General features: G+C 35.4%; 2 protein-coding genes across 2 annotated transcripts; one reads left to right on the plus strand and one right to left on the minus strand.

Moving 5' to 3' along the window:
- The first annotated feature begins 1,868 nt into the window (after nucleotides 1-1,868).
- On the plus strand, nucleotides 1,869-7,735 carry LOC132169157 (histidine kinase CKI1). The gene is made up of 8 exons (XM_059580237.1): nucleotides 1,869-1,943; nucleotides 2,033-2,281; nucleotides 2,359-3,060; nucleotides 4,063-4,438; nucleotides 4,599-5,161; nucleotides 5,387-6,390; nucleotides 7,003-7,270; nucleotides 7,370-7,735. The coding sequence occupies exons 1-8, from the start codon at nucleotides 1,869-1,871 to the stop codon at nucleotides 7,592-7,594; spliced, it is 3,462 nt and encodes a 1,153-aa protein (XP_059436220.1). The 3' UTR covers nucleotides 7,595-7,735.
- A 3,594-nt stretch (nucleotides 7,736-11,329) lies between these two features.
- On the minus strand, nucleotides 11,330-13,356 carry LOC132171118 (ribosomal RNA small subunit methyltransferase). The gene is made up of 2 exons (XM_059582347.1): nucleotides 12,922-13,356; nucleotides 11,330-12,351 (listed from the first exon to the last, which is right to left on the minus strand). Exons 1-2 carry the CDS (start codon nucleotides 13,237-13,239, stop codon nucleotides 11,608-11,610), a joined length of 1,062 nt encoding a protein of 353 aa, XP_059438330.1. The 5' UTR covers nucleotides 13,240-13,356; the 3' UTR covers nucleotides 11,330-11,607.
- Nucleotides 13,357-13,642: the final 286 nt, after the last annotated feature.

Consider the following 13,642-nt stretch of genomic DNA (forward strand, 5'->3'; position numbering starts at 1 on the left):
CCTATAAGTGTGGAAAAATTGTATTAGGAAGTAGGTGTAAATGTAGTATTATTCTTTAAAAAAATATGAATGGAGTTGGACGGGATATGGACAAAAGAAGGAAAAATAGCATTTTTCGATGGGTATTAGTCATTAAGTTGTTGACGTGGCAATGCCAATTAGCCATTGATTTTTTTTTTCTTCCTAATAAAGAGTAATCTAATGACTGATTGGCACAGTTACCTCATCAGTTTGGGATAAAAGTGTGGTTTCTAGTCATATTAATAAATAAAAAATGGTTAAAGTGTACTAATTCTCTAGCTTGAAAAAGAAGATTTATAAACCCATTCTCATTTTACAGGGCTCATAAGTAATTACCAGTTGGGTTCCTCTCTCATTTCTGAAAAAAGGTATTTTTCGTAATTTCTTTTATTTATTTTTCTTGTTCCATAACCAAAATTATTTTATGACCAGAATTAACGCAATCATAGTTCTTGGGACCCCAGTCTAGACGTAATTAAACTAAAGAAGGAAAAATAAAAAATAAAAAATCATAAGCTCTAGTAAAAATTAAAAATTAAAATTCAAAACTCTAATTATGGTTGTCGTGGTACGGTCGTCAAAATTTTATATGGTAATAATTATAAGCTACCGATTGTAATTCATTGCTCAAAAACCAATTTCGGGTTTAAAAAAAAATAAAAAATCCTATTAATTATTGAAAGAAAAGAAAGACGTACTATTTTTGTGTAAAACCCTAATTTTTCCATAGTAGCTAGGTCAAACTCCTTTTACTTAAAGCACAAGGAGAAAGTTCCTTACGAAAAGTACTCTTCCTCAGCGAAGAAGGAAAATTTTTCCATATATTACAAGGAGACTCTTCCTCAGCGAAGAAGGAAAAATTTTCTATTACAAAAAGTCTTTCAAGAAGCTCTTTTTGATTTTAAAGTTCTATTTCTCAGACGTAATTCCAAACAACTCTTAATTGCATCTCTTGATTGCGTATTAATCCAACGGCTCACATATATTCGTAATGGCATCCTGTACGTAGAAAACATTCCACCCATCAAAGCAACATGTTTCTGAGAATTGTACGTAGAAAATTAACAGAGAGAGAGAGAGAGAGGGCGACAGGCTCTTTATAGAAGAGGGCAAGTAACAGGTAAGGAAAAGACAACAACAGTGTATATATATATATAATACTCTTTCAGATTTCTCATGCAGGAGTTTCTCTCTCAGTTTTGGAGCCTTTTGTCTTATAATGAATTAATCAACAATTAAAGATATTTCCAAGTAAGTAATCATGGGAGGGGGGAGTGATCAATAAAGTTAAAGAACCGTAAGAAGACTGCCAAGATAGTTAGTAAAGGAATATCATGGATGTCAACTATATTTAATTATTTCATTAATTATGAACTGTCACGTCAGGCTTGTAATAAAAGGTTTAGCATCTCGATAAATTTTTATCTCTTGCTTTGCTATTATCATTCAATTAGTTCAAAACAAGTTTGTTAGTGATCTTCCTCTTTAGTTTTGATCAACTCCTTTTTTTTTTTTTTTTTTTTTTTTATAGAAATTTTATTCATACTTTTTTGTTGCAGTATAGTACGTATATCAATGAAGAGACTCAGTTCATCGTTAGTGTTGCGGCCAGTTTCTTTTTTCTCGCTTGTGGTAATTCTTCATATTGATCATGTGTTAGGATTTGTTGGTTCAAGTAATTATTTTTATAGTTTTTTAAAATGTTTTGTGCTTGAGTTTTTTATTAATGTTTTTGTTTTGAAAAGAGAAAATAAAAGACAGGTCATGTCAACGATTTTGTTTTTCATATTTTATTTTCTCTTTTCTGACTACTGATGGTCAGGTTTGTTCTTTTTTACCGACTATTGATGGTCGTGTTGGCAACCCTTTGGGGTTTTGTTCCATTTACCGAAAGTTGCCATATTCAACAGCCTATTTTGGCGGTATCGATTTGCTTGATGGGTCAGATCATTTATTATCAGATCAAAATTGTGATAATTTGCACTCACTCACTGTGAAACTCTCAATGCAGGCATTAGCAGTACTGCTGATAACTACTAGTTTATTGATCCCATGTTGGCATGCTATGATCAATCGTGTAGAGCGCCACATGAATTTGAACACACTTGATTTTCACTCCAAATTGGTGTCTGAAATTGACGAAAAAGCAAAGTTTTTACATCCAATAAATTCATCTGCAACAAATTTAGCAAGAGTCTTAGCTTCTTCTCTCAATGGATCAGCAGATCATCAACTCTCATTCTCCGAGATTGAGACTATGGTTTGTATCATATATATTAATATTAATTTCTCGTTTAATTATTTGATTAATCTAATAATAATTTCTATCATATATAGGTGGCTCCTGTGTTGTTTCAAGCATTGTCTACAGTTACATACTTATCTCAAGTTTCGTATATTGGGTTAGAAGGCCTATTTTTCTCCTACTACACTGAAAGGAGTCAAACTTTTGCCTTGTACTCAAACTCTTCATTCTCTTTTGATCCGAGTGATCCAAATGCAAGAAAGAAGCACATCTCCTACATTCAATCTGTGAACAATGAGACAGGAAAATTATATGGAAAAGCTATTGAATCCCCTCCCATGAGCATGATTAATACAAGCTGGTTTCAAGCTGTCTTGAATAGTACTACATATGGCTATGCCTCAGTGGAAACTGGATGGAACAATGCTGGAGATCTTCTTTTCCTTAACTCAGCTAGAATCAATGGAGGAGGAGTTATCTCTCTAGGGTTTCCGGTCGAAGCATTGACAGCCATTTTTTCAGGCACGGATCGTGATCAAGATGGGGGGAGCTTGTATTTGGCTACCAAAGATGGGAAAGTGCTAATAGATCAAGGGCTCCAAAATACTCATATGGTTCTTGACAGCAATGTGGTTTCTATCCAGTTGATGAAACCAAATGGGGATCAAATAAGTGGTGTTGGAAATGTTTCCTGTAACCTGATAGATGGCAATCCAAGAGCTTCTGTTTTGAATATTCAGGAGAAAGAATACACGCTTTATTGTTTGCCACTTGACATAGTGGGAGTGCAATCGGTACGTACTTTTGCCTTTTATTATTTTTTTTCTCTTTTTTTTTTCTTCATATTAACTATCAAGTGTACGTGTTTAGGAGAAGTGTGATACACACAATATATACAGGTATATATTACATAACAACCCTTTTCCTCCTTTTTATGGAAGAATGATATTATAGATACTATAAGTTTTCTTATAAACTGGCGTGACAGTATTGACTGTTACATTAGTTTCTTAAGGAGTTGTAGTAAAAACTGTAGTACTCGAAATATTTTCTTATATGGAAAATCATGAAAAATAAGAGTTATTTACCTTTTTCCTCCTTATTATGGAAGAGTGATGGTGATGGTACTATAGGTTTTAATACAAGTTCCCGTACAAATTTATTGACAGTTCATAATTGGTGAAACTATTAAGCAATTTCTCAAATTATAAACTATCAAATTAGTTGTTAAGGAGATTATAGTAAATGTTGTACGACTACCCGAAACGTTTACCTATATGAAAAATCACCAGAAATAAGTGTTCTCGACCTTTTTCCTTCTTGACCATAATTGGTGATGCTAGGAGTACTATAGGTTTGACTACAAGTTCCCTCTTCAAGTTGATGTGACAGTTTATAATTAGTAAAATAATTAAATATTTTCACTAAATATAGTATGTTAGATGATATCACCAATTATGTAGTGTCACGTCAGTTTGTAGGGAGACATGTAGTAAATAATGTATTACCCGAGACATTTTCCTTTATGGAAAATAATAAGAAATGAGTTTTTCTTTTGTTTTTGTTTTTGTTTTGTTTTGTTTTGTTTTTTTTTGTTTCTTTTGTCTTTGCTAGGCAAGAATTAGTGTGTGTGCACGTACTGTTAAATGCTCCAGTGATCATTATTTCATTCCCATATCTAGATAACTATAATGTACATTTGGTATACAGATGGGTTCAACAATTGATCATGATGTATCTACTTCCCCTTTTTTTTTTTTTTTTTCTTTTTTTTTTAATATATATATATTTTTCAGGTATATGTATTGGGTTTCCCTCAAAATGGATTAGTCAGACTTGTCCACAAGAACAAGAAATTGGCATTGTTGCTCCTTATACTAATGATCGCTACAATGGTTGTTTCCATCATAAACTTTGTGCTTATAATCATTAGAGCTGCAAAACGAGAAATGCACTTGTGTGCTGCGCTCATAAAACAGATGGAAGCAACTCAACAGGCAGAGAGGAAAAGTATGAATAAGAGTCTTGCCTTTGCAAGTGCCAGCCACGATGTTCGAGGTTCACTAGCTGTTCTTACTGGTTTGATAGAGCTCTGCTTTGATAAAGCTCCCCCTGCTTCAGAATTGCATTCAAATTTTAGACTAATGGATACTTGTGCTAAGGACCTACTAGGTAATTTTTTATCACTAATTCGTCTCTTTTCATAGCTTAGGAAAACGCTCGGAGTACTACCTCTTTATTATTACAATCTTCAGTTTGTGAGGAACTTGTAGTACTCCTAGCAGACACTTCTTTGCAAAATATCGATGCACGTGTTTGTGTATGTGTTTAGGTATATTGAATTCTATTCTTGATATGAGCAAAATCGAAGCGGGCAAGATGCAGCTTGAGGAAGAGGAATTTGATTTGGCCCAACTTCTGGAGGATGTGGTTGACTTATATCATCCTGTTGGTATCAAAAAGGGAGTAGATGTAGTGTTGGATCCATATGATGGTTCCATAATCAAATTTTCACAAGTGAAAGGTGACAGGGGAAAACTTAAGCAGATATTATGTAACTTACTAAGCAATGCTGTTAAATTTACTTCTGAGGGGCATGTAACAGTTAGAGGTTGGGTTAGGAAACCCAGTCTGCAGAATTCAATAATTGCTTCTAAGAAAAACTGTTTACCATGCTTGTTTTACAAGAACAGTCAAGCATATAATGACCTGGAAGCCATGAATGCAGCCCAACAAGATCCAAATGCTATAGATTTTGTATTTGAGGTGGATGACACAGGTAAAGGAATTCCAAAAGAGAAGCAAAAATCAGTCTTTGAAAACTATGTTCAAGTCAAAGAAACAGCTCTTGGACAAGGAGGCACTGGCTTGGGGCTTGGCATTGTTCAGTCTCTGGTAAATGATCCAACTTTGTCACAAATGTCAAGTTCTTTTGTTCTTGCTTATCTAGAGTTTCAAATCTGCTGGTACTAATAAGATGGAACTATATATTGATTGTACTGTTCTTGGATGATGCAGTTAGTAAGTTGGATTAGATTCATATAATTATCATTAAAGGGGCTTGATTATCCTATTTTGCTTCTCTTAAATGATTATTTATGCTTTCAAATTTTGTGCTAGGTACGTTTGATGCATGGAGATATAGGAATTGTAGACAAAGAAATTGGCGAGAAGGGCACTTGCTTTAGATTCAATGTTTTACTCAATATATGTGAAAACATCTCTTCTGATGCTGCAAAAGCAGAGGCCCATGATATTGAAGAAGGTTGCCCTTATCAGATGACTATCAGCACTCCCAATCCTGCTTTGTGTATACGCACTCCAAGTCCCAAGTTGGCAACTCATTGCCCCAGCCCTAAGCTGAAGGCATCCCATGTTGTTCTCTTTATTGAGAATAATGAGAGAAGGAGGACTTCACAAAGATTCATGGAGAAATTAGGCATAAAAGTATCAGTTGTCAAGGAATGGGAAAATCTTCTTTCTATTCTCAGGAAGATAAAATATAAGCACTCTACAGCAAAGTCAGAATTGAGTTCTCCAAATGAGTACTTAAGCAGGTCTCCTTCAAGCAACTCTGTCAGTGTAGAAATGGATATGCCTTTGAGTACAATGGATGGATCAGATTCCATACTATCAGTCTTCAAAAGGACTACACCCAGATGCACATCAAGCTTCATACTGATTGTGATTGATGCCTGTGCTGGACCGTTCCCAGAATTGTGCAAGACTATGGCTGAGTTCAGAAAAGGCCTTCAAAATACTTGTTGCAGGGTTGTGTGGTTGAAGAAACCAACAATGTGTAGCATCAGTTTCAAATGTGTTGAAGATGACATGATGGATCCTAATGATGTTATCATGTCTAAACCATTTCCTGGTTCCTGTTTGTATGAAGTTGTAAGGCTTCTTCCTGAGTTTGGAGGCACATTGCAGGGAAACATGGGCAGACAGAAGAGAGAAAGTATGCCAGAAGCTGCAAAAATGCCTAGAGATCTTCCCAGTTCATCAGGAACTCGGCCTTATGCAGAGAATTCTCAAATAGTCGAAATACAAGACCATAGTGGCAGCAGTACTGAGACTCCAGGGAAGAAAGTCTTTTCAGCCATTCAAAATCTATCTCATGTCAGGTACGTTAAATAACCACTTATTTTAAAAGCTTAACCTGATAAAATTGAGTAAATTTAATGGAAAAAATTCACTTTACCCCCCTAAAGTTTGAGGTGTTTTTCAATTTGAACCCCAATGTTTGAGAATTTGCAATATACTCTCTTAATGTATCAAAAATTTGCAATTAACACCATCCGTTACTAATTGCCGTCTAAGTAGACGGAAATGACATCACGTGCGTCTCACGTGGGATTTTTATGATGCGTCTTCCAATTTTGCACCCAACCTAGCTAGTGGAATGACGTAATTGCTCCTCGTTAAAACCCAACGCATGTTTGATTTTTTTCTCGTCAACCCATTTTGTGGTGTGGGTGTTGGAGTGAAAAAGAAAAGGAGCGGATGCCTCTCACCTACTCTTATTCCAGCAATTTCCATGTATTTAGACGGCAATTAGTAATGGAGGAGGGTGTACATTGAAAATTTTTGAAACATTAGAGGGTGTACATTGCAAATTTTTAAACATTAGGGTTCGAATTGAACAACACCTCAAACTTTAGGAGAATAAAGTGAATTTTCCCCAAATTTAATCATTCATTCATTCAATAATTTAACACGTATTCCAAATCTAGAAGTCCTCTTCCACCAAAAGAGCCAGAAATACAAGGGTGTGGTAACCCGAGCAATGAGAAGTTCTTGAGTGGGAAGAAGATCCTGGTTGCAGAGGACAATTCAGTGCTGCGCAAGGTGGCTGTCTCCATTCTTGTAGGACTTGGTGCAACTGTTGAATGCTCTGAAAATGGGCAGGAAGCTTTACTGCTAGTCTGCAATGGTCTAAGTGATCAAAGGAAACATGGATCCTCTAATAATCTTCCATACGATTATATACTAATGGACTGTGAGGTAAGGACTATGATTTCCCTTCCCCTTCATATTTTTTTTCATGGCTTTTCTGCATAATATATTCAATCAGAATGCATATGGGATTTTTGTGTTTGACAGATGCCTGTAATGGATGGGTGTGAGGCAACAAAGAAAATAAGGGAAATGGAGAAGGATTATGGTGTTCATATTCCAATCATTGCATTAACTGGCCATGATGCATCCAGTGCAGAAGCAAAGAGGACAATTGAGGCAGGAATGGATGCTCATTTGGTTAAACCGCTGAAAGGGGAACATCTGTTGGAAGCCATAAGATGCATAGATAATAAAGGACAACATGTTTAAGCAGATCTTATATCTCTTATGCATTCTTCAGTTGTAACTCTTGATACTAGTTTCTTAACCTTAAAACACATGTATAGTTGGGGGCGCCACATGTTCTCAATTGCTGGTGTGGCACCTCCAACTTGCGTCATGTATTGTATACACAGGACATAAAATGCAAGCCGTACTAATAAACATGTACGTGAAATTGCGCTAATATAGAAGGTTTTTTTTAGCATTTCTAGTATATGCAGAAGATATATTGCCTGATCCAGAGAGAAGATCGAGCCACTTAAAACTCAAAAACAAAAACCTTTTACTGTTGTTATTTTTTTAATATTCAGATCGACATTAAAAGAAAAAACAAAACTATATTGTACTAAAACATGATAATTTGAGGATAAAGTTTTATTTCGAACTGAGTTGAAGGAGATTCTTTCAATCAGTCTATTAAACTAACATATCCTCTGTACAAGAAAACTTTGTTCATGATTTAGTGGCACAAAAGAAGCTAATTGGGAGTTTAAAGACTCTGGCTTCTAAACTTCAAGGCTAGGACTGGAGACTGGTTTATGATTGAAGTTCAATTAATGTCGGACAAACAATAAGAAAGGACATGCAATAAGGGCCAAAATAACTGAAGTTGTATAAACACAAAAACCTACACAACATTTAGTTGACTAAAAATCCTATCAAATGGAATTTCTCAAACACTTACCTATGTATTAACTAAATAATTAAATTTATTATTTTTTTATTAGTTAAAATTTTTAGGACAACTAGCGGTTTAACATAGAATATGAGTTTTCAAGCCCTAACTTCATAATTTATTTCTCATTTAGTTAAATATTTGGGAAAAATTCACTTTACCCCTGAAGTTTCAAATGTTTTTCAATTCGAACCCTAATGTTTAAAAATTAGCAATGTACTCCCTAATGTTTCAAAAAATTTCAATTCGAACCCTAATGTTTAAAAATTAGTAATGTACCCCCTAATGTTTCAAAAAATTTCAATTCAGACCCTCCGTTACTAATTTTCATCTAATTAGATGGAAATCATCCCACAATCACATGGAATGATTTCCGTCAAATTAGACAAAAATTAGTAACAGAGAGTTTGAATTGAATTTTTTTAAAACATTAAGGGGTACATTGTCAATTTTTAAACATTAGGGTTCGAATTGAAAAATTCCTAAAACTTCAGGGGTAAAGCGAATTTAACCCTAACTATTTTATGTATTGACCCTCACTTGTTGGGAAAAATATTAAACTCATATGTGAAGAGTGTTAAAGCATTAATTAAATAATTAAATTCACAATTTTTCTATGAATTTAAATTTTGAGATAATAAGTAATTTAATAAAAATTATATAAATTTGTTATGTTAACTTCATGATGGAGTTCTTGAAATCGTAATTATTATTTTTAATTCTAATATTCTAAATGCTTCATATTTATCTAAGAATATACTTTTTTTTTTTTTTCTTGTTTTTCCTTTTAACTCATTGTATATGATTTTTTGTTTTTATATTTCTATTCATATGACTTTTAGTTACATGCTGAGATGGCAAATAAGAACACTCTAATTTGAAAATATTAACGGGCTAGCTTCTTTCAGTTGCTTCTGGCCTCTTCAAACGACATCGTTTGGATTTAAAGTCGTTTCAATTACTATAACCTAGCACCAGCAAAAGATTCTTTCGTTCTAAATCCGCCGACCTCCACAGGCTCTTCAGTCCTACGCTGATTAACGGTAAAGTCCTCTCTCATCTTTTTCCTTTGGCTGCTGACAAAGTACATCAATTCATGATTTAAAGTTTCCTTTTTTATTTTTTCTCTGCTTTTAGTTATATTTCTCAGGAACCAAATATCCTCTTAAGAAAATTCCTGTTGGTGAGTTTTATGGTAATTTGTTAAGAGGAAGACTTATAGGCAGCCAACCCGGGGTCTCTGATTTTCTTTTTCTTCGTCTTCTGTTAGATGAATAATATATTTTCTTTGGTAGATATAGTGTGTGATTTTGCTGTTACAATTGTAATAATTTGTACAAATTGTGTGGAAGTTATGGGCGCCCTGATGAAAATGTTCCTAGGGTTGACAATTCAATTTCGCAAGTCGGGTCCGGATTTAATCGAGGCATAGGTATAAAACTATATAGATTAACTATAGCTCGACCCTTCAATTCTAACCTGCTAATTTTGTGTCAAGTTTGCGAGTTGTTTAAAAATTGTCAACCGTCAAAAACTCTAACCCAATCCATTTAATTAAATAAGTCAGAGCTCTCAACTCGACCCTAACTTTCTAGTTTCGTGTGAAGTTTTTGTCGTGTTCTTTGAGTTGTATAAAAATTTCTTGGCCCTATTCCTATGTGTGCTATGGCCACTTAGGCATGTTATTATGGTAACCACTGGTGGGAACTTCTGAGTATGATATTTAGTTTAGTTCTCAGTAATAATGCTCATAGCCCTTTTGAAGTGCCTGCTATTTTGACACAAAATTATTGCACCCTTTTGTGACCACAAAGTTTTCCAAATTCCACTGAGGAAGAACATCTTGTCCCTACTACTTTGATATCTCTATTTGAATCCATCAAGATGTATTAGACTCATCAAAGATAAAATTAGAGTGGATAAGGATAACTAATTTGGGTGAATGTATTGCATATGTTATTGATAATCAGTAACTGATTGTTTGTGAGTTTGTTACAAAAAAGAAAAAAAGTTCAATTGTTATACTGATTATGATTGCAGTGTTTAGAAGGTTACCATGAGTTCTCATGATCCCAAACCGCGGGTTAAGGCTGCACTTTGCCTTGGGTCGGAAAATTACTCCGTCAACATAGACAAGGGTACTCTTTCTGAGCAATTGGTTTCAATGAAAGAGGAAAGCATGAGCATATTGAAGGACTTCATCACCAAACATAATGTTCCTAATGATGTCCCTGATGAACTCAGCGAAAGCTCTTCAGAAGACGATACTAAAGCCCCTGAGAAGACTCATGTGAAGTCAAAGAAGACGAAATTAACATAAAACTGTATTTTCCCCCATAACCCCAAATTCTGTATGAGGAGCTTTATTAATATGTTAGGACTGTCTTGAGCAAAATCTTGAAATACCAAGTATATTATATGTCATGCTAGATGAAGTGCTTATGTTCTTTCCCATTTGACTTCTCTAGTTCTTGAGACTATGTTTGTTACAGGCACCTTTGGCCAAACAGATTTCCCATGCAAATTGAATCTCCTGAAAGGGTAGGAAGGTTTGTTTTAGTGTTATGTGAGTCCCATTGTCTTCATAGAGGTGGTTTGCTTGGTAGTTTGGACTTCGGAAACAATTTGCTCCTTCCTGTATGCAGGATGGTTTGATTATCGTTTATAATTTTTGACACGGCTCGTGAAATCAACACGAAATTAGCAAATTAAATTTGAGAGGTCTGAATCGTTTAATTAAATGTATTAGATTAAGTTTACCATTAGAACATTAGCAGTATCTGACCCATGCTGCTTAATAAGCTGAAATGGCAGATCATCCAATCAGGTCTCAGAATTGGATGAAATAAATGTTTTTGATTGGTAAGATGAGAATATATGCTGCATAGCCTTTGATGAGGCCTTCCTGGATGACAGTTTTCTTAGCTGCTGCTGGCACAAATACAAAGTATACTTTCCTCAGATGCCATCCTGACGTATAAGAAAGATCGTTTTACAAGGAATTGAATAGAAAGTTCTTCCCGTAGATGTGCATGTAAGAAATCAGAGAAGGGAAGGATGCATCATATTGATATTGGCATGAAACAATCAAATTACAGGAGAGCAACAAAAAGTGAGTGGAATTTGTTTATAACATCCAAATACATCTAGAAAGTTAATTCTTAATTAACACTTTAAGCTATATGCTATCCAACCAAAATTTTAAGCAAATTACAGAACAGAACAAAAAGAATAAGGCTTTAGTTGACAAGAAAGCAGGGAACACAAAATTGGGTATAATTGTAAAAGAGGGACCAAAAAAATTAGAAAAACATGATTTCTAGAATCAAGAAAAATGTATGCCAGCCTTGTTGAACAAAGAGAGCAGGTACAAGAATTCCTGTAATGTGAGCTTGGATGACCTCTTCTCTTCAAAATCTCCCTCCTTCAACACAGTCAAAACCTTAGCTTTGAACTCTGATGTTTCCCCCCCTGCATCACTATCTTCCACATCCATTTCATCATCCTCTCCATCGTCATCCATCTCCATGGTTTCATCCTCATTAGAATCCCCTAGCCTCGAAAAGTCTATTTCAGCAGCTTTACTTTCCAATGAACCTTGTACAAGATTTAGCGCCTGCAACGTCTTGTAGTTCTTCTCCAGCAAGGAGATGACAGACTTCTGCCTAAAAATCGAACCAAGGGTTTTGTTCTTCCTATTAAAACAAATTCTCAGAAACCCATCCCACTCCTTTTGCTCCACTTCAATACGTGGCTTCCTAGGCTCAATTCTGACTACAGAGGAATCAACCTTAGGTGGAGGCCGGAAATTGTTTTTTCCAACTTTAATAAGGTGAAAGACTCGAGCCAGGAGTTGGGTGTTCACAGTAAGACGACAGTATAGCTTGTCACCGGGCTGAGCGACCAGTCTCATAGCGAATTCCCTCTGGAACATTATGATCGCGCATCTGAATGCAGGTTGGTGATTCAATAACTTGAACGTGAGAGGAGAGGAGATTTGATAAGGTATGTTTGCCACACAGATATCAAAATAGGGGAGGTCAGTCTTGAGCACATCTCCTTGTATAACCTGTTAACACGAATTCTCAGTATGAACAAACCAATTGAATTTTGATAACAAATTATGTGAACGGGGGGCGCTTCAAACACATGGAAAATATGAAAAACATCATAGAGTCAATATAATGTAAAAATATATCAAAAAAAGGTTTTGCAAAACTTGACCTATCTATATATTTGTACTAGCCTTAGTTTTGTCTTTTCTTCTGGTTTCTCAGCTACCAAACATAACATACGCATATAAAAAGAAACCCCCCCCCTTTAGAAGCAATCTTTACCGAAAAAAAAAACCCTTAATTCGAAATAGGCGAAACAAAAACTCTCAAGCATGAAAACTAATTATATAACATAGCGATAGTGATATTTTTCAACTTTAAAAAAATATAAATCAATAAAATTCAACGTCATATTCAAAAGAAGAAAACGAACATACTAACCAACCCAAAGCAAAATAAATCAAAAGCCAGTGTCATTGCTTAGAAAACCAAACAAAATTTTAATATTTTCCATTTCGACCAACAATTACAAAACTTTCCGTCACTTTGTCGGAAACCAAACAGAAAAAAAGCCATAACCTAACCTTGAGGCGACTGGAGAAAGGGGTGCCCTGGAATCGCCGCTGCAGCTCGAGCACCATGCGAGGGTCGACTTCGACGGCAACGACCGTCTTTCCGGCCTCGAGAAGCTTCTTGGTGAGATTTCCGGTACCGGGACCGATCTCGAGCACCACGTCAGTGCTCTTGATCCCGGCTTTCTGGACGATGGAGTCGACCAGCAATGGGTTTTTGAGGATGTGCTGCCCTTTCGACTTGTGGAACGATATCCCTCCCTGATACGGCGCGCGTGCTGCCGCGCCGCCTCCTTTTGGCTTCTCCTTCTTCATTTTGCCTCCGGCCATTGTTGCTTGCTTTGGCTGTAGCCCTTGCTATGGTGCTCTCAGTGTGTTTGGGAAAGGAGTGTCTACGGAGCTTGGAATTAGGGTTTTAGGTGGGCGTGGGGGTTTGCGGTTTGTTATTAGGGCACACGTTTAAGCAACGTCAGTATAGGATGAGTTGGGCCTGTACTTTGGGCTTCATTTGCATTTAGGTTTTTTTTTTTTTTTTTTTTTCTTTAACATAAAATAATGCTATTTTTTACCCTTACTTATTACTTTCATCTTAATGATCTTATATTAGCTTGAAAGTTGAAATAGAGAGGAACATTTCACGACCATATAAAAATATTATTAAAATGATTAATTAATAAATTTAATAAATATAAATTATAATATTTAGGTGTGTTTGGCAAAGCCTTTTGTCTTT

Source organism: Corylus avellana, chromosome ca2 (assembly GCF_901000735.1).
Source record: "Corylus avellana chromosome ca2, CavTom2PMs-1.0".
NCBI classification, from domain to species: domain Eukaryota; kingdom Viridiplantae; phylum Streptophyta; class Magnoliopsida; order Fagales; family Betulaceae; genus Corylus; species Corylus avellana.